This window comes from Saccopteryx bilineata, chromosome 6 (assembly GCF_036850765.1).
Source record: "Saccopteryx bilineata isolate mSacBil1 chromosome 6, mSacBil1_pri_phased_curated, whole genome shotgun sequence".
Taxonomy (NCBI): Eukaryota; Metazoa; Chordata; class Mammalia; order Chiroptera; family Emballonuridae; genus Saccopteryx; species Saccopteryx bilineata.
In genome coordinates, this window is record NC_089495.1 from 189,456,928 (window position 1) to 189,484,768 (window position 27,841).

General features: G+C 42.8%; 1 protein-coding gene across 4 annotated transcripts in view; it reads right to left on the reverse strand.

The window, feature by feature from the left end:
- Positions 1–27,841, reverse strand: part of TSHZ2 (teashirt zinc finger homeobox 2) — a 441,429-nt gene that overhangs the window by 364,135 nt on the left and 49,453 nt on the right. For 3 of the 4 annotated variants that reach the window (XM_066234372.1, XM_066234370.1, XM_066234371.1), the window contains exon 2: positions 14,197–14,327. The exons of the other annotated variant lie outside the window; for it this stretch is intronic. In XM_066234372.1, the coding sequence (XP_066090469.1) occupies positions 14,197–14,327 (131 nt within the window). The remainder of the gene's footprint in view (positions 1–14,196; positions 14,328–27,841) is intronic. 4 annotated transcript variants of the gene reach the window in all.

The window sequence follows — 27,841 nt, forward strand, 5'->3', positions numbered from 1 at the left end:
GAAAGGGGAAAATGCCAAAGTAACTGTTTGCTTATAGGCTTTGCCATTCGGTTAAGTCTATACCCTTAAAGAAAAATAAACTCAAGAAACTCACCTTCATTCAACAAACCTCTGTTGAACACTTACAGTGTGCTCGGTGCTGTGGCAAATGGGGCTTCTTTCTCTTACTGTCTTTTGAATGACACTGGACCCATTTTTATGACAGCTGTCACAGCCAGTTTCACAGGCATGGGACCCATGCCATCAGACAGGGCTTCATGTTCAGAAGTATGCCGCTGTTGGGACTGAATGCTCTGCTGCTGTCCCTTTGAAATTCTGAAAGGGGCCCCACAAATAACACAACCTGTCATGACTTCAAATGAACTAGTCTGTGGGTTATATAGATTTATAAAAGTTAGCTGGGGAAAATTGGCTCTAACGTCTCATCCTTCAAGTCCCACCTTAAGATATTACTTCCTCCGGGGTGGTCTTCCCTGAGACCCTACTCCCCGCCTCCATTTCTCTCTGTTCTCCTTGAGTCTTGTTTCACGCCTGCCTTCCTCTGAGATAGTTCTCATAATTTTCTGTAATGACTTGCTAACTTATATTGTACACACATTGAACTCTGAGCTCCCAGAGGACAAGAACTATGCTGTGTTCACCATTGCATCTGAGAATGTCCTAGGCTGCTTTATACATTAGACCAGGGGTCGGAAAACTTTTTGGCTGAGAGAGCCATGAACGCCACATATTTTAAAATGTAACTCTGTGGGAGCCATACAATGATCCATGTACGTTACGCATTATCCAATAAAAATTTGGTGTTGTCCCGGAGGACAGCTGTGATTGGCTCTAGCCACCCGCAACCATGAACATGAGCGGTAGGAAATGAATGGATTGTAATACATGAGAATGTTTTATATTTTTAACGTTATTATTTTTTTTTTATTAAATATTTGTTTGCGAGCCAGATGCAGCCATCAAAAGAGACACATCTGGCTTGCGAGCCATAGGTTCCCGACCCCTGCATTAGACGTTTGGGACATGTTGCGTAGAGTACCAGCATCTTGAGAGCCTCTGAAAGATTCAAGGGTCTTCAAATCCTTGGAGATCTGACCAGACAGGCATTGGTAGATACACCAAAAAATAAAACTTAAAGTTGTAATCAATAATAATTTCAAAGGCAAATGAATTATTTCATTTAAAAAATCATACTTAACATAACCAGTGGGTGCATTTTAACAGGATTATTTCTATATGGTATGGGAGTTCCCAAAGTGAGGTTCTAGGGCTCCTGGGAGATTCTAATGGTCCTGGATGACACAACTCCCAGCACAGTGTTGGGGATATGGTGCTTATGCAAGAGTCGATTCAGCTGCAGTGCAAACTGGGTAAGAGAGGGACACATAAAGGTAGGTATTAAATGGTGCTTGCTTCCAAGTTGGTAGGAGGAGGAAAGAAAAGGCTACTAGACAAGGAGCCATTGAATGAACCCTAAAGTTCAGAACTTCGTGCTAGAGGTCCCAAGCAGCAGAGGAGAGAGAAGAGCAGATAAAAGTACGTCTGAGACATGTCAATGTGAAAGGAGCAATAGGTTAACTGGAGCACGGCTATTTATTCCCAGCAGGGAAAACGCAGGAGGCAGCAAGGCTATGGGAAGGTAACCAAAGGCCGGGTACATACTGGGGTGTGTGTAGGTGAGAGGCAACAAGGTGATGCAATTTAGCAGAGAAAAACAAAGAGATCTTTTCTTACACGGGTCAAGACTTTAGAAAAAGAAACTAATTCCTTCGGTTAGATAGGGTTAAACCGAAATGTTTGGTAACGCAGAAGTAAGTTGAGTGAGCAGCCTTTCTTTACTTGACAGATGATTTGGCTCTTGTTAATGACCATGGCATTGGTTAAATGACATACACAGTGATTTTTGTTGGTTCTACATTTGGGCTTTTCCTCATCAAGTTCAGGAGACGACATCATAGAGCACAGTACTCCGGCTTCCTCTTTCTCATTGTATTTGGTTGCTCCAGTTTGTGCAAACAAAAACAAGCAAAAAAAAAAAAAAAAAAAAAAAGTACATGTTCCCTGGTTGTATTGAAAGCCCAACAGTCACCTCAGAACTCACGTGTATGTCAACCTTGGGAGCCCTCTCTGCAGTAACTGAAAGGCTGAAGTGTGACTTTACTCAATCCACTCAACTAAATCCAATGTGCACTAGGCTCCAGGTACAGGGACTAGAACCCGTAAGAAGCTTATCTTCTTTCTTTCTTTTTTTTTTTTTTTTTTGTACTTTTCCGAAGCTGGAAACGGGGAGGCAGTCAGACAGACTCCCGCATGCGCCGGGATCCACCCAGCACGCCCACCAGGGAGCGATGCTCTGCCCCTCCGGGGCGTCGCTCTGTCACGACCAGAGCCACTCTAGCGCCTGGGGCAGAGGCCAAGGAGCCATCCCCAGCGCCCGGGCCATCTTTTGCTCCAATGGAGCCTCAGCTGCAGGAGGGGAAGAGAGAGACAGAGAGGAAGGAGAGGGGGAGAGGGGGAGGGGTGGAGAAGCAGATGGGCGCCTCTCCTGTGTGCCCTGGCCAGGAATAGAACCCGGGACTTCCGCATGCCAGGCCGATGCTCTACCACTGAGCCAACTGGCCAGGGCTGAAGCTTATCTTCTAATACAAGTCAGAGACAAACAAGCAGACGAGTCATTTCAGACAATGATCATGACGGTGATGGAACCAAGCAGGCCGTTGGGAGAGTCTCAGGGGTCGGCCAACATTTCCTATAAAGGGTCTGATAGTAAACACTTTGGGGTTTGTGGGCTAAATGGTCTCATTTGCAACTCAGGTCTCCAGTTGTAGCACAAAAGCAATCGTAGGTAAAATGTAAACAAGTGTGGCTGTGTGCCAATAAAACTTTATTTACACAACAGGCAGCAGGCTTGATTTAGCCGTAGGCTGTCATTTATCAACCCCTAGGCAGAGAGCTGGTTAATTTAGCTAAGATGTTTCAGAAAGGTTTTTCTAAGGAAGTAACATGTCAACTGAGATCGCAATGATGACAAAGGTCCAGACATAGAAATATCTAGAGAAAAGCGTTGGAGACCGTGACGGAAAAGGAACTCAAATGTTCAAACTGAGAGGCAGTTTCATTACCTCCAAGTACTTTAAATCACCCAAAGTTCATGCCAAAAATCCCTGGAACCCCAGGACTACAATAACATGCCCATAAATATAAAACTCCACACCACCGTTTGATTTTCTTTTAATAAGGATCCGGAATACCTTGTCTGAATTTTTGCAAATTTCAGTTAATTGGCTTCAGAGCCCTGGCACAGTGAGATGTAATTTCACATCGAGCCCTGCTTTCTAACTCTAAACTTAGACGTGGACAACTTTGGACGCAATCACAAGCTGAACTTGAGGGGAAACTCAGATTTACTTAAAGTGAACAATTAACACCCGTGTTCATTGAATAATTTAGAAATAATTTTTCAAAAGCCCTAGGTTGAGCACTTCAGTGTAAAGCCTTTAGAAGACAATGGTGTGATCAGAGGGCTCAATATTCTTAGACCTGTTCCTTTAGCTTTTTCCTCAGAAATAGCAAAGGCTGAAAACAGACAGTCCACAGATCAAATTAGGCCTTCTGATCAGTTTTATTTGTTTAGTTATCAACATTTGGAAATTAGAAGTTTAGACCTGAAAATCTGAATTTCTGGCTTTCCTGAGGGACCTGGCCACTCCGGGGCCTGAATTTTCACCTGGCAGAGGCCTGGCTCAGTCACACAGCTTCCTCTGGACACTGGGAATCACCCACCTCGCCTGCTGGCTCTGGGAAATCAGAAGCTTTCAGACCTGGGAAGGGCTCTTCTTTCAGAAAAATATCACAAAATTATGAATATATTTGCAGCATCTCCAATACTACAGGAGACATTACAAATTGAAAAAATGCCCATGACCCATGAATACAACATTGTCGGAATGAATGGCTCAAGGGCTTTCTAACACCAAACACGAGGGAAAGTGTGAAGGAAAGAGGCCTCTCCAGGAAGCTACTGCCCTATCAACCGATGGTAGCTAAATATCTTACTTCTGCAAATTTCATGAAAATACACGATCGGTGAGCAAAAGCCCGAACCCCTGCTAAGACCTTGCAAGGGGCCAATTCACCTCTCTCAACTGTTTCTCTTTTTAAAATTTTATCTGATTTAATTAATTAATTTATTTGCTACCTGTCTGGACTATGTGGGCACATGAGTTTTCAAGCCCTTCAAACTGAAGGATTTCTAAGTTCTGTGACATTTTAAAGTTCTGTGGACTTGCTTTTCTTCACACTCCAATATTTTCTTAAAAGACTCATAGCCCAACCTACCTTCCCTTGTTTTAAGTCTTAGAATAATCTGCTAAATGAGTTTGACAGTGGCTGGGATTTGGTGTGGATTTCTTTCTTTCTGTTGTTTGCGAGCCATCTAACCCATCTAACACATCCAAACTGCCAAGCCTCAGCTGCAAACCGAAGAATCTAGCTGTTATCCTAAACAAGTGACAGGCAAATTCTTACACCACGCCGACGATCAAACAAACGACAAGTTTCTCTCCTTTCTTTATAACAAAGTTGGACAGTGGCGGCCTGTATGCAAGATATGAGTGAGAAGAGGCAAGCCTGTCAGGTGGCTCAAATAATGAGATCATTGTCCCTGACGCAGAACTGTCACACAGTGGCAGGCCAGCTTGTGGTCAGTCATCCCTCCGTTCACTCCAGACCTAACTTCCATCTCTTTTCAGTGTGCAGAGCAAGGAAAGGGGTTGTGCAACACCTTAAAGATCTTTTAACCTGACATTCAATAAAATCAAAATGCTGTTGGACTCGTGGCCAGGAACCGAATGCAATGCATGCAACAGTCTGAGTTCAGTTAGGGCTCAGTCATTCATTAGACACAGCAGCCTCATCCTCAGATGGCTCTGGAGTCCTGGACCCTGGGCAGTGTGGGACAAATGCAGAGGCTTTCTCAGACACTGGAGTGAGAAACTTGCCCCTGACACGGAAATTCAGGGAAACCTCAGCAGACTTTTACTTTGGCACAGGTCCCTTGCATTGAGGGATAATTCCTGCATTTGCAGATAGCTCAGAAATGTTTTATGTATGTGCTATTTCCAAAGAGTCTTTTAAAATTTCCTTTCTCATAGTATAATCGGTTGTTACCCCTCCTATTGATTTCCCTAAAGAGCACAAGTCTATTCCATTAGAAATAGAGAAGAAAAAAAAAATAGCTGTATCGCTTTTAAGCTGAGTGGAAGAAGTTTTCTTCTTTTTTTATTTGGAGGAAGACTGGGGGGACAAGTCTGCAATCTACCACCTAGACAGGTCCTCTGAACTATGTTTTCAGGGAGGGGCTTGCTTGCTTCTGGTAGAGAAAGGGGAATATCTGAACAGCACAAGGCTAGAGATTTGCAGAATCAAAAGGCAAAAAAACAAAAGTAATGGGCATAGTGGATGCAACCCAAATATCCATTAACTAATAGACAAATAGACAAAATGTGGCATAGCCACACAATGGAATACCATTAGACAATAAAAAGGTATGAGGTACTGATACATTCTACAGCACGGATGAACCTTGAAAACATGCTAAGTGACTGAAGCCGAACACAAAAGACTACATGTTCCATTTACATCAAGTGTCCCAGACAAGCAAGTCTACAGAAACAGAAAGTAGATTAGTGTTTGCCTACGGCTAGGGTGAGGGAGAGATGGGGGGTTGCTAATGGGTGGAAGGTCTCTTTTTGGGGGTTATGGAAATGTTCTAAAATTGACTGTGGTGATGGTTGCACAAATCCATGAATATATTAAAATCTGGTGCATTTTATACTTTCAAAGGTAAATTTTATGGTATGTGAATTTTATCTCATTAGGCTGTTTTCAAAATGCAAAGGGTATAAAATCACTTCTAGATGTTTATCTGAAAGGATGGAAATCAGGGTTTCAAAGAGATATTTGTATAGTTATGTGCGCGGCAGAATTATTCACAAGAGCCAAGAGGTGGAGCAACCCAAATATCTATGGATGAATGAATAAACAACATGTGACGTATACACGCAGTGGAATACCACTTACCCTGAAAAAGAAGGAAATTCTGACATATGCTACAGCATGAATGAATCGAGAACATTTTGTTAAGTAAATAAGACAGTCACAAAAGACAAGTACTGTCTTTTTGAGGTTCCTAGTGTAGTCAGATTCATAGAGACAGGAAGCGGAATGGTGGTTGCAAGGGGGCTGAGTGATTGGGGAGAACAGAGAAATGTTGTTTAATGAGTGCCGAGTTTCAGTTTCACAGCCTGGAAAGTTCTGGGGTTCAGTTGCACAGCAATGTGCTCACAGTCCTAACCAGCCTACGGACCTGCATTAACGTCTCCAGATCAGGTGGTTCTCCACCAGGAGTGACTTTGTCCCTCGGGGGACATGTGACAATGTCTGGAGACATTTTGGGTGATCACATCTGGGAAGGAAGGTGCTATTGACTTCTAGCGGGTAGACCAGGGGTGCTTCTGAAGAGCCTGTGCACAGGACAGCCCCCAAGCCCCAGCAGAGAAGGCTCTGCCCCAGACGTCAGCCACGTGGAGGAGGAGCGACACCCTGCCCTGGCTTACCGGCCAGCTGAGTGAATCTCTGACCAACCTGATTTTGATGACAGGAGACGTGGGGTTAGTTTTTATTGCACCACCTGCTGCTGCATACCTGTAAGACCGACAGGTGGTTGGAGGTGGGTGAGCAGCTCCTGGAAACCCCACTCACAGAGTACAAAGGACACGGAAGAGAGAAGAACCTTTCTGCAACAGGGGAAAGGAACTAGGAGCCGTTCGCTGACTGCTTACAAAGACCCTGTCTCGGGTTCTCTCCTCCCAGACTGACGATGATGAGGTGCTGCGTGGAGGACGGTGTGGGCCCCGCATGCAGAGGGGCTGAGGTCATTCCCCGGAAACTTCCCCTGCCCACGCCTGGCAAATCAAAGAGCCAGTGGTAGCTGTTGAAGGGAGAGGGAGCTTTTCCATTCCAGCCTTGATCAGAAGCAGGATAATGGCTATGATGATGGATTACACAGAACGTGTATGCTGAGGAGAGGCGAGCAAGAGGCAATATGACGGAGACTGCCAAGTCCCGGGCAGAAGATGAGAGGGGAATGCCTTCCGAGACACACCACGAAAACAATTACTCGTGATTTTGAAGAAAAGCAGTTCAGCTAAGAGTCATTAGTTGCCTCTCTCTTTTCTCTCTTCTCTTAAAAATGTAAGTAGGTGGAGGAATTTGTAACTTAGGCGAACAGAGATCAAAGAACAGTGGAAAGGGCCAAGAGTCAGCATGCAGGTCCGGGGCTGTCTTTGACCTTCTCTAACCTGGGTACCAGATGGTGACTCTGTTTAGGAACGGTTTCTCCTCGGAACCAGGCGAGGTGCGAGGAAGGGACATGTGGGGCTGTGTTTGGCACAGATCGGGGTGAAGGTGGGCTGGTGTTAGATGCATCCAAGGTGGAATTCCTGCTCTGCACTTACAAACCACAGGCCCTTGGTCAAATCACCTCACCTCTGTTCCCAAAGCTGATTAAAAGTGATGAAAATATCTACCTTGCAGGTTGTTTGGGGGTCAAAGTCAAGTCATACAGTGTAGCACCTAACACTGCCCTTAGCCCACAGTAGGCACCAATATATGGAACCTATTCTGATGTTTGTGTCAATAATTATTTCGATATAAAGTACATTTTACTATGATACACTCTTATCACATCCTCAGCGATAACTGGCTCTTTTTGTGTTTCAAAATGGCCCATAGGTATGTTTTACTTGTCTGTCTTAGTGTTTAAAAAAAGTCCAAATTACTTGTGGCTTTATTCCTTTTCTTTTCGTCGCAGATTTCCAGATTCTTAGTTCAGTATTTGGCCATCAGGAATAAAGACTACACTCCACCATCCTTTCTGTCAGACAGAAGTAATCATGTGACAATGCACTAGCCAATGGGGCGTGAAGGGAAGTGATATGTGCAATTTCCAGGCTATACCTATAAAGAGAGGGGTGTTCCTTCCACATCTGCCTTTCCTGCTGGCTGGAATAGGTGCGTGATATCAGGAGCGAATGCAGCTATGTCGGGCCACGAGGGGGAAGCCTCCTGTCATGTGGTAGAGCAACAAGACAGAGGGTGCCTGAGTTCTAGACACCAAGGAGAGCCCTGCTGCTCTCAACCACCTACCTGCACTTTTATATAAGACAGAAACAAAATTCTACTTTAAGAAAGTATTATTTTGGACTTCTCTGTCTCTCTTTCTCTCCCCCCATCTCCCTCCCCCTCTCTTCTCTAAAATCAATAAATAAAATATGAAGGAAAGAAAAAAATAAGAAAGTATTATTTTGAGGTATATGAAGCATTGGAGGGACTCTATTTTTCCTGGAGCCAAATAGTAATCCAGTTTAATACATTAGTCAACATTTAAAAATCAGGAGATTTCACATAAAACTTTAGACTTTTAAAATTCTTCCTGATTCTGACCAGGTGGCGGCACAGTGGATAGAGCATCGGACTGGAATGCAGAGGACCCAGGTTCAAACCCCTGAGGTTGCTGGCTTGAGCATGGGCTCATCTGGTTTGAGCACAAGCTCACCAGCTTGAGCATGGGTTGCTGGCTTAAGTGTAGGATCATAGACATGACTCCATTGTCACTGGCTTGAGCCCAAAGGTCACTGGTTTGAAACCCAAGCTTGCTGGCTTGAGCCCAAACTTGCTGGCTTGAGCAAGGGGTCACTTGCTGTTCTGTAGCCCCAGGTCAAGGCACATATGAGAAAGCAATCAATGAACAACTAAGGTGCTGCAACGAAGAATTGATGTTTCTCATCTCTCCCTTCCTGTATGTCCCTATATCTCTCTCTCTCTCTCTCTCTCTCTCTCTCTCTTTGTCTCTGTAAAAATAAAAATAAAAAAAAGAAAAAAAAGAAAAAAGTTTTTCTGAAAAATAAGAAGCCTCTGGAACCCTGGGACTGTGTTTTCTTATGCTCACATACTTCTTCACATGGGGCATGTGGTATCCATCCAGAATCTTCATCCATACGTCCTTGGTTCTGAGACTGCCCTTTCAGTGCTACTCCACAGAGATGATTGATGGGAGAGCCACATCTGAGCTCCCTAGTCTTGACATGCATCGAGGGCTCATGTGCCAGACACTTGGAGGCCAGAATCCCCCGTCATCACTTTGTAGACAAGGGAAATGCAGGTCGGAGAGGGCAGTGAACTTGCTCAAGGTTACGGCTTCGTGGCAGAGCCTGTCTGACTCTACAGCTTGAATCCTAGCCAGAACCTTCTCTATTACTTGAGCTGAGCTCTCAAATTTTTTAAATCAAGCATGTACTCATTTGCAGAAATCTAATTGAATCTAAGATTTCCCGGGTAATTAAGAGTTTGGTTCCTCTGCATTCACGGTACAAACTTGTAGCAACTGTTTATATTGTCTCATTACCGGTGAAGATTTTAGCTCGGGGTGATAATATCTTGTCATCACACTGCATTGTTCAAAGGTGAGGCAGTCTGTAGAACAGAAATAAAACCCTGACATTCTACATGGGCTGGGGGTCCTTTTGCTCATCACCAAGTGCCACAAAAGGAAAGACCAGTCCGCAGTGACTGAAGTTGGTGGCAGAGGTCACAGGCTGTGCAGGATTTCAGTACATCATTTCCTGGGAAGGTTCATCAACAGATACGCACAGTTGGCTCATGTCAGCGTTCGCTGGAAGGGTTCAAGGCCAGAGCTTGCGGTTAAGGCTGTTCCCATGCTTGCCTCATAGTTTGGCTTCGTGTCTCCCCCCCTGCCGCAGCCCCCTTGACAGATACACTCTCCAGACCTGCACTAAAGCATACATTGGGAATGCTTTGAAAGCTCAAGAAGGAATCTGCAGGCCTTCCTTGCATCTTGGAATCACAGAATGTCAGAATTGGAAGAGACCCGCAAGCTCCTGGTCCGACCCTTTTGATTTATATGACAGGAAACAGATACAGAGGAAGGGGAGCTGGGCAGTATTTGTCCACAACAGCATTTACCTCGTGACCCATTTTTCTGTAAGTTAAAGGTGAAGGCAGGGTTGTACCCTGGGAAGATGACAACGATGATGATAACAATGACAACACAGTGGTGTTGTTTCTGCCCTAGGCATTAAATTACGCCCTTCACATGAATTTTCTCACTGATTCCTTATCACATCCCTCTGAGGTTACTACTCGTGTTCCCATTTACCACCCCTACTCCTTCCCAAGGGACCTGAGGCACAGAGTGTCAAATCACTTAGATTGCATAGCCATAGGGTGGTTTCTCCCAGATTCGAAGCCAGGATAAGTAACTCCGCAGCTGGACTCTTACCACGAGACTGGACTTCAGTTTTCAAGAGTTACCAATTCAAATGCTTAGAGGGACTAAGTGAATCTTTCAGTGAGTGGAACGAGCCAGGTAAGGCCTGTGAGCTGGTGGACAAATACCCTATCTCAATGGAGTAGCTGCTAATAAGTGTCCCCTCTCCCCAATGACTGTCATGTAACTGTGCAGCTCCCGTGACGCTCTGTGGCTACACTGTGGAGCAGCAAATGAGAGGAGAGATGTTCTATTTCCAAATTGAAATGTTAATGCCTGATGAGAAAGAAGTATTTTTGTTTGGAGGAAGAAATGATGGAGTGAGTACTATTTCCATAGAGAATGAAGAATTACTTAGAAAACTTGCTTTGTGTCACAACTAAACAAGTAGAAATTCATACTTCTTTTTACCTTCAGTTTCAAGCAAAACACAGATGTTTGAGATTAAGCAACTTAATATTCCCAGAAACTATTAAATTTGTTTATAAAGGTTCTAACTGGTATCAATTGGCTGTGTATATAATGAGCCTTCCCCAGGTCTCTGTTTTTTAATCTGTGAAATGGAACAGATATCATGGATTGCTTTGCTTAAAGATGACTGTAAACTCCTTTTAAAGACAAATAAAAGGAAATGCTACATTTATATGAAGAGAATTTGTTCTGCTAATGGAAGTAAAAGTGTATTATGTCCATATGGCAAAACTATTGATGCTAAATTGTTTCTTTGATCTATTCTTTAAAAGCACTAGCAACAATGTAAGTATTAGAATTGAGACTGTGTTTTAGATAATTTTTAATGTGTCAGATTAATAAATGCTTATTGTAAAAAACTCAAACATTCAAATAAGGTGAAAAGGAGAGTTTCTGAATCTCGGCACTATCGTTTTACACGGGGTAATCCTCTTCACGGGGCTGTCCTGTGCCCTGGAGAGTGTCTAGCAGTACGGTTGGCCCCAAGGTGTCCAGACATTGCCAAAAATGTATCTAGACATTGTCAAATGTATCCTGAGGGGCAAAACTATCCTCTTTTGAGAGCCATAGTCTACACTATAAAGTATAATTGAACATACCTCCCCTGGTGTGTGTGGGGGGGGAATTTCCCAGAGGAAATCACTGTTATCAGTTTGGTTTATACATTTCCAGAAATTTCTATGCATAATCCATTACATACACAAACCTTTACTCCATACATACACAGGATGAAATCTTCCCCCACCCCAAATTGGGATTATGCTATGCTTTGGCTTTTTAAAAAATATATATATCTTTTACCCATGTGTCTATATTTAAAGCTTCTGTATACTTTTAAAAGGAATACTGACACTATAGTCCATTGGATTCCTGTACTCTAGTTTATTTAATTGATTGTTTTTTTAACTGATGGACATGTAGGTATTCTCAACTTTCTCTACTACCAGCAACATTGCATTGGATATTTTTATACTTATATCTTTGCACATTTTTACCCGTATTTCTAGCAGCATTGTTGGATTAAAAGGGATGCATCTATAGTACTGACAGATTTCTGCATCTTTTCCAATAGATGTTTAAGCCTCCTTGGTAGTCTTAAACACTTAGAGTTCCATTTTATTTACTTTTTTCCTTTCTGAACTTCCATAATAACATAGCAGTTAATTAGCCTGGCAAAATGTCAATAGCTCTGAAGTTGAGAAACTGCTTTAGAGTAAAGGAAACCCAAGTTTGAGTCCCAATTCCCCCACATACTCTGCAAGTTTCACCAGGCAAATTGTTTAAGTCTCACTTTCCTAATCTCTAATAATAAAGATAGTAGTGCCTCTTTCAAAGCATTGTTGCTGAAATTTATTGAGATTATATATATGCCTAACACACTGCAATTAATTATTGTTGTTAATAGTAAAAAGCAAGGGAGTAGGAGGTTCAGAAAAGTGTACACAATCTTAACAATTAGAGAACATTGTGTTGCCAGATGCTTTAGCAACCACTACAAAGCAGAACTTCGATGATCATAAAATGAACATGATAGAAGGGAAAATATTTTCCTCACCAAGGAGAATGTAATTAATGTTTGAGTCACTGGATGGTTATGAATCCAGAAGAGAGATAAATACCTCTATTTATATACATACACACAGCGGATATGAATAAACATGCTTTGAAAACACGCCTCCACACATTTATGTAAGAGAATGTTGTGGGCATATGGATTTTCCTTCCACACGGATAGTATGCTGAGATGCAGGAGAGACACAGTTCTTTCCTGCGTAATTTCAGAATACTCCCCTCCACACTCGCTAAGAGTGAGTCACCAGCATCGCAACTTCACCTAAACTGCATCCAAGAAATTGAAATAAAAAGTTAGCCTAGTAGGGCTGTGGGTTTCCAAGATCATCTTGACCCTTTTTAAGACTGTTCCTCCTCACTCAGGCCTAAGCAGGGGCTTTGACAGAGGCAAATTCACACTCAGAAACTTTCTTCATCTGCACAGTGGGATAATAACTATGCCACAGGGCTCTCTGATGACTAACAGAGAGAATGCGTGAGAGTTGGCATCTGTTGATTTTGCAAACCCAGCATCTGGTAATTTGACTTCAATCTTCCTTGAGAGACTGCCCCTTTTCTACGGTTGGTCCTCAAGGGAGGGTTACACGGACCACCTCCAAGGCTGGCGCAGGGTTGAATACATGCCTCAGAAGCAGCCAATCAGAACATTGCATTGTTCTGGTCAGTGATTGGTTTAGGTCTGGCATGCAAACCAATCAGAGCCACGAGACTCAAGTCCAAGATGTCTCTGAGAAATGTGAAAAAGTAACTGAACTTCCTGAGGTAAGATGGAACCTTATCTTAGTGTCTTCCTACAACCTGAGAACAGAGGCACCCAGGAGAAAGCAGAGAGGGAGAGAATAAGACTTAACTCCAACGACACCATCTGAGTTCTCATATCCAACTTGGCCAAAGCCCAGGCATCCGTGGCCTTTTGGAAATATGGAGCCACAATTAATCTTTTTTATTTAAACCAATCAGCTCTCCAGTCCCTGGAGACTAGGAGTTCTCACTAATGCAACATGCACACATTTCAGTCCACCGTCCGTAATTAATCCGTAAGGAGTTGGGTGGGGACTTTGGAGGTAGCTCTGTCGCTGCAGAGACGAACCGATTTTGTTTCTCTGTGGCATCTGAGTGAGGGCTGACTGACAACCCTGGGAGATCAGGTTCATGGCATGGTAATGAAAGCAGCTGCTGTGTGAATAGAAAACAACAACAGGAACCCTGGGCCCAATTTACTCACACCTGGCACCAGGCCAGGCTGCAGGGTGTCAAACTCGGGGAGGGGCGGGCGCTGCCTCTGCCACTTCAGGAAGGCGGTGCTGCTGATGCAATCCGGCCCCACTCTGTGATCAGCCAGGGAGGCCAGGGTCACCTGGGGAGAGGGTCACTGGCTTCAAGGGGGCACCCATGCTCCAAACAGGACAAGAAATCACCCTAGGCCCTGTCCCCAGCTCCAGGCCGAACTGTCAATGGCAGGCTTCTAAAAGGGGACAGGCCTGGCTTAGATGACGAAGTGAACAGGGAAGAGCGCACGAGTGGGGACAGTAGAGCAGGGAGGGACGAGCTGTGGACTCAGCCCCGTTTCTATCCTGGCTTCACTGACTCCAAGCTGTGTAATTTTATTAATGTATCCATGTCTCCCTCTGCCCAAAACCGTCCAATAGATTCTCGCTCTGTTTATAAGAGAGGCTGCCATTCTTTGCATGACCCACAGGCCTCTGTGTGTACCACTGTCTGCTTTTCTCTCTGCTCTCTCCCACCACTCAGCCCGTCGCTTCTCCCTCACCAGCCATGCCGGCTCTGTGCTGTTCCAAACTCACCAGTATGCCTCTGCCACAGGACCTTTGTGACGGCTCTTCCTTCTTCCTGCGCTACTTTTCCTCCAGGCATCTGCATGGCTTGCTCCTTTACTTCGTCCAGGTCTCTCTGGGAATGCCACCTCGTCACAGGCCTTATCGGAAAGCAGTGTGTCTTACCCCACCACCATCACCTACTTTATGCACACCTGTCCCTGAGATGTTATTAATTCTTTTGTTAACCACTATCTTTCCCTTCTATAACCAGAGTTTTTATTTGTTTTGGTCCCTTCTATATCACCAGTGCCTAAAACAGTCCCATACACGTAACAGATGTTTTTATATACTCATTCAATTTATTCAGTTAATGCATATTTACTGTGCCAGGTGTTCATAAAACAGAAGTAAGAGAAATAAGGGTACCTACTCTTGTTGAGAAATATTAATATTGACAAACGAAGGAACAAGAGGGCCAATTTTATAATGTAGAAAGTTCTCTAGAGTGATAAAGGGTAACTGGGGAACAGAAAATATTTTTAATTAAGTGGTCAATGTAGGCTCTAAAGTAAAGGTGAACTTGCTAAAATGGTAAGAAAAGCATATTCCACCAGGTATAGACCAGGAAGGAGAAGAAGGATTCCAGGTGGCAAGAACAACAAGTGCAAAGGTCCTGGGGCAGGAAAGGACTTAGATTATCCCAATACCTAAAAGCATCCAGTGTGACTAGAGAAAGAGATGGATAGGGGACACAGTCAGAGATGTGGGCATGAGGAGGCCCCTAAAGCAAAGACTAAGGTTTTGAATTTTCGTCTAGGTAAAAGCAGTCATTATCTCACCACTTTCAGATTCAGCTTTATCTCTCATGAAATGGAGATGATAAATATGTATGGTGAGGAGAGGATTCAGTAAGAAAAGTCAAATACAGTGTCTAGCTTGGTAGGTGGTAGGTACTTAATAAACATTAGCGATGCTACACTCCTCCCCTGGGAAGAAATCCAATCTTGACACAGGCAGAAGTTGGCTAGAACATTCAGTTTCTGCTTCTCAAACCCAAAGGCTTATTGGTGGGAATGACCAGAAATGAACTTGACGAATCGAGTAGGTTTCAATACAACTCTGGAATTCTCACAGTTCCTTTTTGGTGCAGGGCAGACTGTCACACTCTCCCCAGATGTGATCCTGCATTATACAAAAATGTGCTGCCCAAGCTGAACGCATTTGAGTTGTCAGCAGACTGAATATCAGTATTAGTGGCAAAGAGAGATTTAGCAGGGTGTGTGCAGAGACCCAGTCAAGCAGTGCCACGCATTCTGCCCTGACAGATGTGCCTGCTTAGCACATGACACCTGCTGCACCTTAGGAAGCTAAGTGGGGAGGAGGGAGGGCCAGAGGCACACAGGCAGGTCCTTTCAGCAGCTGACGGTGCAGGACCCGGGCACCGCCCAGCACCAGGCACGCCTATATCAAGTCTATTTGTGCACACGGGGGAATTTCATTTTACTCAAGCAAAAGCCTCGCTCATAAAATGCACAATTGGACAGATCATCCATATGACCCCCTGCCATTAAGCAGGTCAAAAATCTGTATCCTCTCTCAGACCTGTATATACAGATCCCTAAAAGTAGCCTCATCCATAGCCCCGGGCCTTGGAGAGAATAGACATCATGAGAACACTTAATGAAAAAATAGTGTGCTTGGGAGATGATTTGAATATCTAAAGCAATTTCTTTGATCTAAAGGCTATTTCATTTCAAAGAAAAATTACTTTTATTTGGAGTCTAACATCCAGGAAACTGTCTTGCAAGTCACAGGAGATAATACAGTGAGAACTCTGAAATGCTAACCAGTCTCTCCGCTCGTCAGTATCAACTAGGTACTGACTTGGAGACTTGGCCTCTTACAGAAGAGTGCTTTATGTGCCGCTCTGACAGCTAGAAGAAAGGCAAACCCCTCTCCACCTCGGCTTCCAGAGCTCTCCCAGGCCCACCTTCTCAGCATGTCACTGAATGACCTCAAAGGTGATGATGGCAATAGTCAGGGAAGCCTTCACCCAGGAGGCCAACTCTGGGAGGTCAGCATCAAAAAATAATTCTTATTTAGTTAATGAAATGTTTCTCACAACAGAAATCACCAGGGCAAAAAAGATGTGATTCAAATGTCCAGCATAGGAGAACTGTAATACACTAATCCTATAATTAAGCATATTATAGCTCTACGTAGTCAAACAGTGGAACCCTTGGCAGCTATTAACACATAAAAGATTGTTTTATGATTAAAATTATACTTATGAAACTTTAAGTAAAACAGCAGAAAATAAATATAAGCAATATAATCCCCTTAAAATATCTATCTACAAATATATATAGTATAAAGTTTATGATATAATAGTATAATTTATATTACATAGCATATATGAATACTATTATATATTCGAATAGCTATATAGCATATAATATAAATTATATATTCTATAATATATTATATATACTTATAGAATATGTATAGTATAAACACATGTAATACATGTAATATAGTATTAATATTATGTATAATGTATAATGCAATAAAGTCAATCTGCCCATATTATATGATACACATAATATATAAATGAGAGTGAATTTACTTATTTTAAATCCTATAAGTTCTCTTTGTTTCTAATATACAGGGTTGGGGAAAAGTAGGTTTACACAAAACACAGTTTATTCCTGTACTGTTATTTATTAATTATTATATTATTTTCCATACAAGCAACTGTAAGCCTACTTTTGCCCCACCCTGTATATGCATATATACAACTTTATATATATGCACGAACATATATGAGAGAGAAATAGAGACTATATATGTATACACACACATCCATATGTATATATAATACTCTTTAATACATTTGAAATGTAAATTTCTAGATTTATATTTTATAATATGAAAAATAAAAGTTATTTTTAAACAACTTTTAAACATCTCTGATAGATTCCCAGAATATGACTCACTTATTCTAATCACAGTATCTTGTGCAAAGCAGATGCTTAATTAATGTTCATTATATGGAGAAAAGAAAAAGCAAGGCAAGAGAATAAAATCATTTCAGCAAAGAAGAAACAACCCCAAAACTCATAGGAAACCCAGGTATGTGTGGGTCAAATTAAGTAGACACAACTCCATAAATTTTTACTTCCTTTGTTGCTCTGAGCAAAACAGAAAACTCAACCTGTTTCTCTGGTCTAGAAGTAGAAGTCTTAATGAGTTTGGAGAAAATCTTTACTTGGAACTATGACACTGAAGGACTATTTGGGAAATGTTTTTACTAATGACTAATAAACATGCTTTATGTTTCAACGAATTCTAAGTATATATGTATATTAATCTCTGGTATTTTAAACAATTATATAAAAACGCACACACACATATGTATACACACATATATCACACACATATACGTATCATATATATGTATATCAGCCTTAAGTTCAGGAATATCCATCTAATGCTAATGATTTGATGCATGCTCAGTAATCTTTGTAGTTTAAAAAAATAAATAAATAAAAATGATCCTGACATCTGTCAGTCACCCTTCATCAGTACCCAGATAGCCACTTTTGTGCTTTGAAATCAACGAACATTGCTTTATCTTGTTGTATTTCTTTAATCTGTCTTTCCCATGAACTGTAAGCTCCATGAGAGCAGGGGCCACGTTCTGCCTCATTTACCCCGCAGCCCAACACAGAGCCACACGAATGGCAAATACATGTTGAATAAATAAATCACTGGAGCCTGTCATCTTACAATATTCCTACAGGGAAATAATATTTCAATCGAGGCACAAAAAACACTATTTTTTGGCTCCTGTCTTTATATCTTATGTTCACTGGTTTGCATTTTATTGTCCTCTGAGTTTTTACAGCAAGTTTCCTTAAAACCTTTTATGATACTAAGTGTGGCCCATGTAAATACTGAATGATGAAAAACAAAGAAAAAAATAAACAGCAACTCATTTCAGAAAGCTGTCTCTGCCGGCACTGTCGTTCCCTTCTTCGCTTGAACCACACTGCTGGGGTCATATCCCCCAGGAGCCAGAGCCACAGCCAGAGCCCCTGATATCCCAGCTCAGCCTCACAGGGAAGAGAGGACGCCGTCTACAGAGAATAGGGCGCCCCGCCGGCAAACCACCGGGGAGAGTGCAGAAGCAACCAGAGAATCAGAAATGCAAACTGCAGTCCTCCAGGCTGTTAGCAGTGGGTTCACAGGAGCCGGTGGGCTGCCCTCCGTCTCCGTCCTCCCTCGTGGGCTGCCCTCGATCTCCGTCCTCCCTCGTGGGCTGCCCTCCGTCTCCGCCCTCCCTCGTGGGCTGCCCTCCGTCTCCGCCCTCCCTCGTGGGCTGCCCTCCGTCTCCGCCCTCCCTCGTGGGCTGCCCTCCGTCTCCGTCCTCCCTCGTGGGCTGCCCTCCGTCTCCATTCTCCCTCGTGGCCTGCTGTCTCCCTCCTCTCTCCTGTGCCTCTGCCTCTAAACCATGTTCGTGTCCTTCATGCCTTTCTCACCACTGCCATCCCTTTTGTCTCAACGATGAGTATCCTTCCCTGGACAGAGCTTCCTAACTCATCTTCCCACAACCTCTTCTGTCTCCCTATTATTGTCACTCCTAACAGAGTATGACCTTGAAAAGGAAATCAGACTATGTCACCTATCTGTCAAAAACCTGCCAATGACTTGCCATCAGACTTGGAATAAAACCCAAGCATTTATTTTTTCTCCTCTGATTCTAATACTCTATTTATTTAGTTAGTTATTATTTATTTGGATTCCAATCATTATTTGGATAACTATTATTATATTATTACTTTAATATTCAGTACTATTTTGTAATAGCTTCAGGTATACAGCATAGTGTTTAGACAATCATACACTTATAATTTTTTTTAGATTTATTTATTTATTCACTCATTCATTTTGAGAGAGAGAGAGAGAGAGAGGATGGGGGAAGGAGTAGGAAGCATCAAGTCTCATATGTGCCTTGACCAGGCAAGCCTGTGGTTCTGAATCAGCAACCTCAGCATTCCAGGTTGACGTTTTATCTGCTGCACCACCACAGGTCAGGCGACAATCATACACTTTATAATATTTCCAGGACGTGACACTAAACACAGTTACTACATTATTATTGACTATATTTCTTATTATATATTTTTATTTCTATATATATTTCTTATATATATTTCAATAATATCTTCTTATCACATATATCTTCTTATCTGTACTTTATGTCGCTGTGACTATTTTGCAATCTCTTTACCTTTTTCACTCAAAACCCTCACCCCTCTGGCAATCATCAGTCTGTTCTCTGTATCCATGAGTCCATTTCAATTTTGTTGAAAAAGCAAATATTTTATCCTGGACTATCAAGTCCTACAGGAGGAAGGTTTCTGAGTACCTTGGACTTCATCGTGGGCCATTGTCTTCCTTATACTTCCTGTTCACAATATACCAAGAATTTCTACCTCAGGGCCTTTGCACTTGCAGTTCCCTCAGTCTAGAAATTTCCACCCTCAAATCCTGACATGCTTGGCTCTGTCTCCTTATTGGAGACTTTACTAACAAGTCCCTCTTAAAAAGAGCCCTTCTCAACCACCTCCTCTAACATTAAACATCCAGTTCCAACCACATATATCTCTTTTATTATCTGTTCAGGATCTCCACCCTGTTGTCTAAAACAATCAGGTTTGTCCACTATATTGTCTGTCTGACTCGCTAGCATGTCAGCAACACGCAGGCAGGGTCCTTAGTGTCTAGTGCCTACCACAATGTCTGATGTGAAGAAGATGCCTAATAAGTATATTTTAACTGTCTGTATAGGGCAAACACTTTATTTTGCAATATAATAAGGATGGCTTATATCTATCAACCACTTTATAAGCCAACGGCTCTCTAACACAGCTATTATTACACTGAATTTGCAAATGAGTAAAGTGAGTGTTAGACAGGTTAAGAAAGACACTTAGCTAGTGTTGGCAAGGCTGGATTTGAAGGTAGTTCTACCTGACTTCCGTGTCCATGTTCTTAACCATCTCTGCCTGCTGTCCTCCATGTGCTCATTTAGCAGGCCAGCGCTGTAAACGGACCTCAAGCAAGTCATCTAGTCACTGGCTTATTCAAGAACTATTTATTGAGAATATTATGTGTCCTGTCTCCTGTGCAAGGCTGTCCAGATTTCTTTGTCCACAGGACTACCACAGTCATCCTTTTACTGTTTGAAAAGTGAGTTTTGATCACTGCAGATGGAAACTAAAGGAAATTTCTGGAACAAAAACAGTATTTGCTGAGCCCCCTCTCTTTGCCAGGTGCTGACCTAGGCCCTTTGGATGCACTGTCTCATTTAATTCTCACAGGCAGCATTACAAGGCAAGTTATACTGACCCTGACTTAGTGATGACAAAACTGAGGCTCACAGAGGTGGGAAGTGAGAGAGCTTGTTTGTCTCCTAATTGTCCTTCTGTTTCTACATCACACACTGACACTTGCACGCAGTAGGAAACACTCAATAAACATACGTCCAATGAATAAATGAAGTCCCAGCAAACCCAATTTTTGTGATGCAGAAAACATGCACTTTTAGCCTGTTCCATCTATTAGTAACTCCTGGGTATAAAAGTGACGATTCTCAATTTGGGAAATCAGTTCTACTATCCAATGTCAAAATAACCTTTTTGCTAATGATTTTAGAGGAAATATTACCAGCTGCCAATGTGGATTACAGCATTTACTTAATTTATTTGGATTAATCCTATAACTTTCTAGGTATGGAAAGATAAAAAAATTACCAGTCTACAGTCAATAGTTTTCAATATCTGAAAATTTAGCATATATCGGGTACTGTCTATGGCCTTTTTTTTGTACTATTAGATTAATTCCAATATGATCCTGTGAAATATGAATGGTTATTATCTGCATTTCCCAGAGCAAAGCGAGTCACGGAGAAATTCAGTGACTGCCCAATGTTGTACAGTGGTGTGGCCGAGGCAGGCTTTAGGATTTATGCCTGTGCATCCTACTCTGAAGCCCGTGCACTGAACTATTCTGCTAACAGGCTGCCGGGAAAGGAGTTGGGGAAAAAAATATTCAGGACATGGAGAAGAGTAACTCAGGAAATCTTTACGCCTCCTCGTCAGTTCTCACAAATTCCTATCCAACCAAATCCAACAATGAGAAATAATTTCCCCCCAAGGGTCTGACCCCCAAATGCTTCGAGAATGAACTCTTTGCTTTGCTCACCACCAAATTATTCCAGTCCTCACAGGCAGTTGCTGGCTTCTGGAACCCGATCTCAGAACCGACGAGAGCCTGGAGGATGGTCCTAATGATATTACCAGTGGTTTTTCCCATTTTTTGGCATCAACCAAGGGTTTATGTCCAAAGATGATTCTACCAGACGGGCTCTGCGGATGTGATGGGATTAGCCATATTTCAAAGCTTATTTTTGACCTCCAGCAGAAAATTGAGCACATACGCTCTTGAAGGCCACGGGGACTAGGGGAGAACACGAAGTTGATTCATCAAATTAGCTCAAACATAATTGTCCTGCATGACTGGCTATAGAACTCATCAGCTATAAACCTGTCAAAAAGCCATCCGCTCCGAGGTTAAATAGAGACACAAAGTAATGTTGTTCGGAATTTGACATTTGTTGGACGTTAGCCTGATAAGGATGCTTTGTTTCCTCTTGGAGGAATTCGTCAAAAGATGCACAGTGGAGATAGATGAGAGCAGAAAAAAAAGGAACCCAAACTAGTTTCTAAAATACCAGCTTATGCATCAGAAATGTAACTCTATTCTTTTCTTTGAAAGAAGCTACAATGGTTAAAGCTGTGCATTTTGAGTGTGTGTGTGTTACTAATCATATGATGTGTGGCTCAGTTCTCTCTCCACAACAGAGATGGCTCCCAAAAACGAAGATGACGCCTGCCACGTTGACAATTTTGGCTTCTTTTCCGTAACATGTCCTCTTCCCCACGTTCCCCTGTGATACTATAGAATGCCAAGGCTGGAAATAAAAAATTTTCGCAGAGAAAAATCTACACACTATCAGGACAAAATTTAATGTAAAATTACCATCCAGCCACCACTGCTGGAGACCTCAACTCGACACACCCTCTGTCCCCTGTGAAGCAGAGAGCCTGGGCCTGGCTCTGGGTGCCCGAGGTCGACACGACCAGCCCCCCTCTATAACCCCAGACAACTCACGTTCACCTGAGGTGCTTGGCTCTGGGCCTGAGATTCTTTCACTGTTGTCTGTCTTGTCTTCTGCCTGTGACTACTTGTCTGATTCCTAATTTTTATTCCATTTTGGGGTAATTTTTTCTTTTTTCTTTTCTTTTTTTTTGTTATTGACAAAGACAGAAGAGGCTTGCTATAATTTGTGGGTGACTGACAAGGCTGAATGTTGTTAATTCAAATGTTTTGATTTACATCAGAGGGGACCTCCGGGCCCCAGACATGACAGGTTGAGATCGCTCCTTCAAAGCTAGTGAATATTAAATCCCAGTACGCAGCCCTTTATGTGCTAGTCAATAAATTTTCCCTTCTGGGGCAATTGGCATTAAGCTTCGAAAGCCTTAAAACAGGCATACTCTCTAGCAATTCCACTTTTGGGATTCTTCCCAAAGAGGTAGACAAGAGTGCAAGGATATGAAAACAAGGATGTTCATTTTGGTGTTATTTAGAATCAGAAAAGTTAAAAAAAAAAACTACATATCTAGCAATAGGGTTAAGTAAATATGGTGTATCCATCCATACAATGGAATATTTATAATCACTAAAATTTCTTATGTGCATCTTTATTTATTGATGGAAAAATATTTGCCATAAGTAACAAGTAAAGCTATATTATAAAACTCTATTGTATTATAGCATCCTCTATGGAACTATATTGTCTATATGTGTATTAGATGTGTCTGTATGAAAAAGCTTTTGAAAAGGCATAGTCCAAATACGAACAGTGGTGACATCTGTGGGTGATTTTTAAATTCTTTCTTATTCTTTACAATGTATGTGTACTCCTTTTACAACCAGAAAAAAAAATGTTTCTTTTTAATTTTAGAAAACCAATGCCCATTGAATTGAGAGAGAAATTCTTCATATATTGTGGCCCCTTTAAAAATCTATCTCTCTCACATTAGAATTAATGGACGTGATTGTAAAGGACCACCAGAATAAAAAATTGACAGGAGCCCAGAAAACCTTCTGTTAATTCTTGCTGACCATTACTGCGTTTGATCTTGGCTTCTTGGCAGACTGAGTTAAAATTTTCTCTTTGAAAGATGAAACTGTGAATTTCCTGTTAAGCACGAGCCAGGTTGATTATTCCTGAAGTCAGGGCTCTTCTTACTTGTAGTGAAACTGAAGACCTTCGGAAGGGTGTCCTTTGTAAGTTTACCGTGTAGGCATCTTCACCAAAACTCAACCATTCAGAAAAGGGATAAAAAGGTGGTTCAGCCTATGGGTAACCTGAGGCCTGCCTGAGTCCAAATGTGCCTTGTACCACTTACACTACTGGTGCAGGTTTGGGAAACCTCTGACTCTCCGCGCCTCTGCGTCCTCACTGATACGATGGAGCGAGCACTGATAATGCTATCTGCCCTGCAGACTGGTCGTGAGACTTAAATGAAGTGCTCCAGGTAACTGGCGCACGATAAATGCGTCATGTATGTTCATTACTAACATTACGGCCATTCGGTTATCTCCTGGGGGCCACAGGGGACTGATATCAGGGAAAAGTCTTGAACTTACATTGTTGGAGTTGCCAACCTGACTTGCAGCTTACCTGCTGTGTGACCTGCTATTTATTGCCTACATTCTGAATCATGATGTGTTTGGACTTAGCTGCAGGCCTACTGAGATAGGACCCTCACCTTGAATGGTCTGACTCTCAGCTTTCTTATTCTATTCTGTAGCGTTTAGATGAAATCCCCTCCAGACCCACAGGTCTGAAAAGATACCAAAGAAAGACCTGTCTGACCCCTTCTCCCCCAGGGATGACAAAACAGGAACTGATCCGAGGCCTCTACACCAACGTCAGAAGCAAATAGCTCCCAGTAAGGACTTTACCTGAAGACCCTGTGTATTTTATTTGGCATATACAGTAGTTTTTAATGTAATAAATTACTTTTCAATCTTTAAAAAATTGGTACAATTCATAATAACATCAAATTTTCAGAATTCCGTAAGAAAAAAGAAAAGCTTCTCTCACTTCGAACTTCCAAAGAAAATACGATCATACCATACATAGTCTATCATTCAGTTTGTTCAGGACACCTCTAAGATCCAGTCACATGGTTCACTTAGTTGTGCTGTAGGCATCTTCAGGCCTGCATGGTATTCCATCAGGTGAAGAGGACATAATTTACTTTTACAGTCTCCTATTTACAGCTATTTGGTTGTTTCTAGTGTTTTGCTAATACAAACAATGTTGCTATGAATATTTGTGCTCGCCTCCTTGTCCGTGTGCAACAAGTCTAAATAATACATTGTGCTGGGAGATGAGCCCGTGTAGTAAAACTAGAATGAAAAGCAAGGGGGTTATAAACACCCAAGGTGGGGGAGCAGCTGTGGCAAGTGACGGGTGCATGCGACTGCGGATGGCTACGCAGGAAACTTGACCAGCATCTGTAAAATTCAACTTGATTGAGTTGTGGGCTGGTAGGTGTTCCCTTTATTGGTATGCTAGATAATTCACACATATATTTTATCCATAGTCTTCTGTAAGAACCTATTAAAAAATGGAAGGAAGGAAGAAAGGAAGGGAGGGAGGGAGGGAGGGAGGAAGGGAGGGAAAGGGGAGGCCTAGCAATCCTGAGCCCACATTCTCCCAGCTGCCTCTGTAAGAAAGTCAAGGACTGTTCAGTTTATTGCAGCCTCCCACCTCACCGTCATGTGATGACTGTCTGTGACTCCTTTGTGACTTGCCTGGGCCGATAATCCCAGCCCTAGAAGATGGTGGCGTGCAGGCTAGCGGAACCCACCTCACTCCCACAAACCGTTCCTGGACCAGATAAAGCCTAAAAAAGATGTTAATGCATCTAGCATGTCTCTGCATCGGAAAGGCCACGGTGGTGACCACTGACAAACCCACCTCACTTCTGCAGAAGGTCCAAGATCTTACGGCCCAGTCTCAGCCAAAAAAACATGACACTGAATTAACGCGATTACCCAGCAAGGAGGAAGGAAACAGAGGAAGCAAGCCCATCTTCTACCCCGTTTAGAAGTCACAATTTCCAGGTTGAGGAAATTCATCTCCAACATGCAGCCTCGGTGAGCCATCCTACACTGAGATCAGGCCTCCCAATGCAGGGCTCCACGGCCCACGTCACAAGGAGGAGGTTTGGAGAGGGCCGACGGTGGGATGTGTTTCTCAGAGGACTTAATTCGAAGAATGAGTCCACGTAATTCTTCTTTTTTTTTTTTTTGGTATTTTTCTGAAGCCGGAAACGGGGAGAGACAGTCAGACAGACTCCTGCATGCGCCCGACCGGGATCCACCCCAGCACGCCCACCAGGGGCAACGCTCTGCCCACCAGGGGGCGTCGCTCTGCCGCGACCAGAGCCACTCTAGGGCCTGGGGCAGAGGCCAAGGAGCCATCCCCAGCGCCCGGGCCATCTTTGCTCCAATGGAGCCTTGGCTGCGGAAGGGGAAGAGAGAGACAGAGAGGAAGGGGGGGCGGTGGAGAAGCAAATGGACGCTTCTCCTATGTGCCCTGGCCGGGAATTGAACCCCGGTCCCCCGCACGCCAGGCCTACGCTCTACTGCTGAGCCAACCAGCCAGGGCCGCCCACATAATTCTTGGCACTCTCTAGAACAGCGGTTTTCAACCTGTGGGTCACGACCCCGGCGGGGGTCGAACAACACCCCCGCCGGGGTCGTGACCCACAGGTTGAAAACCGCTGGTCTAGAAGATCCACGTGCATTATGAAGGTGAAGGAGGGCATGGTGGGAAGTTCAGTGAGCTCCGCTCTCATGAATGTGATCATCTCAGCATGCTCAGTACTTACCCTGTAAGTATGAGCAGGTGCCCACAGCCATTCACCACGCCCATCTCCCACTAAAACCCCTCAGTGAAGCCCAGGGCAAAGGGGAGCCGACGGCTGGCCACCACTCTGTTCCCTCTGCTCCTCAGTGGCTCTTCAATCTGCTCCCGGGTCCCCAGTCCCTGCCCTTTTCTCCACCTCAACCACAGTCCCCCCACCTGGATAACCTCAACAGTGTCCCCACTTTTCTCCTACCTTGCAGCCATTGTGGTGTTTTCTTTTTAAGAAATCTCTCCTCCACTTAAAGAAAATCTTCAATGGCCTCACTGTGCTATTTGCAAAGTATTAAGTCCATAGCATGAATTTCAAGCCTCTTCACAATTTCTGCTCTTTATTTCCAGCCCATCTGCCTTTTTATCTGCCCTCTAGCTAATCCAACCTATTTGCAGGTGTCTTGAACCCGTCACGTGTTTGGCCCGTCCAACTGTTTACGGGTGTTACTCCTTCTACCAGGAAAACGCTGTCCTCTCCCTCCACCCTCTGTCCTCCCACTAGCTGCTCCTCAGGCTTCAGTTTGGGTGTAGCCCTCTCTGCTCCAGATTTCTCAACTACCAAGATTGGATAAAGTGTTATACGTACGATATGCATGCTATAATAGCATGTTTGGTAGAACTATATATACTAGATGAACTCTCTTTTCATATATATGTGAAGATACTTGTGTGAACCTATAGATATATATGTATATACATATAGATATATGCATGTGTACATATGAATGCTCACACGTGCATGCATATACTTTAAAATAAGTAGGGAAAGTATATCCCAACCCATAAACACATCCTTTGGCCAGTAATGCCACTTTTTGAAACTAATCCTAGGAAAATAATCATATGTGTTCAAATATTTAGCTATATTTTTTTATTAGAATGTGTTTCTAATAGCCAAATTGTTGGAAACAATGTAAATATCCAAAACAGATATTGATTTAATAAGTTAGAGTATATTTATTCAATGAAATGTGATTTTGATCTTCAAAATGAAGTTCTAGAGTGCTATTTAAAAATATGAAGAGATCTTGAGGATATATAATTAACACAGGAAGGATATTACAAAATAGTAAATATTTTCAGTATAGTGATGTTTTGATTTAAAAAGTACAAAAACGTACGGAAAGGCAAAACAATAAGGTATTAGCAAGCATGTTCTGTGTGAATACAACAGTTAACTTTTCCTTTCCTGTCTGAGTTTTCTAAGTACGGCACAATGAACGTGAGGTTTTTGTGACATAAGAGTAAGAGTAGAAGTTTCACCGGCTTGTCTTTCTATTACTGTTGTTAGTTACTGTTATTACTGTTCAGAAGAATCTGATAGGATGCTTCGGGATCCTGATTTCTGCAGGAATTTTAGGGCTACTGTGGTTGGGATATGAGCTGGCATTTCAGAGAGGACAAGTCATGGGAGAGAGAGTAGGCACAGTGAAAACCCACTTCGCCTTCTTGCAAACTTGATGTCAAACTGGCTTCAGTTAACAACGACTCATGCAGCCTCGCCTATAAGTTTGAGCAACCTTTGTGTGTGTGTGTTGTTTTCACTGACTCAGGGCCAGAAGTAATTTCCTGCTTAGAGCAAAAAAGTGACGAAGATCATCT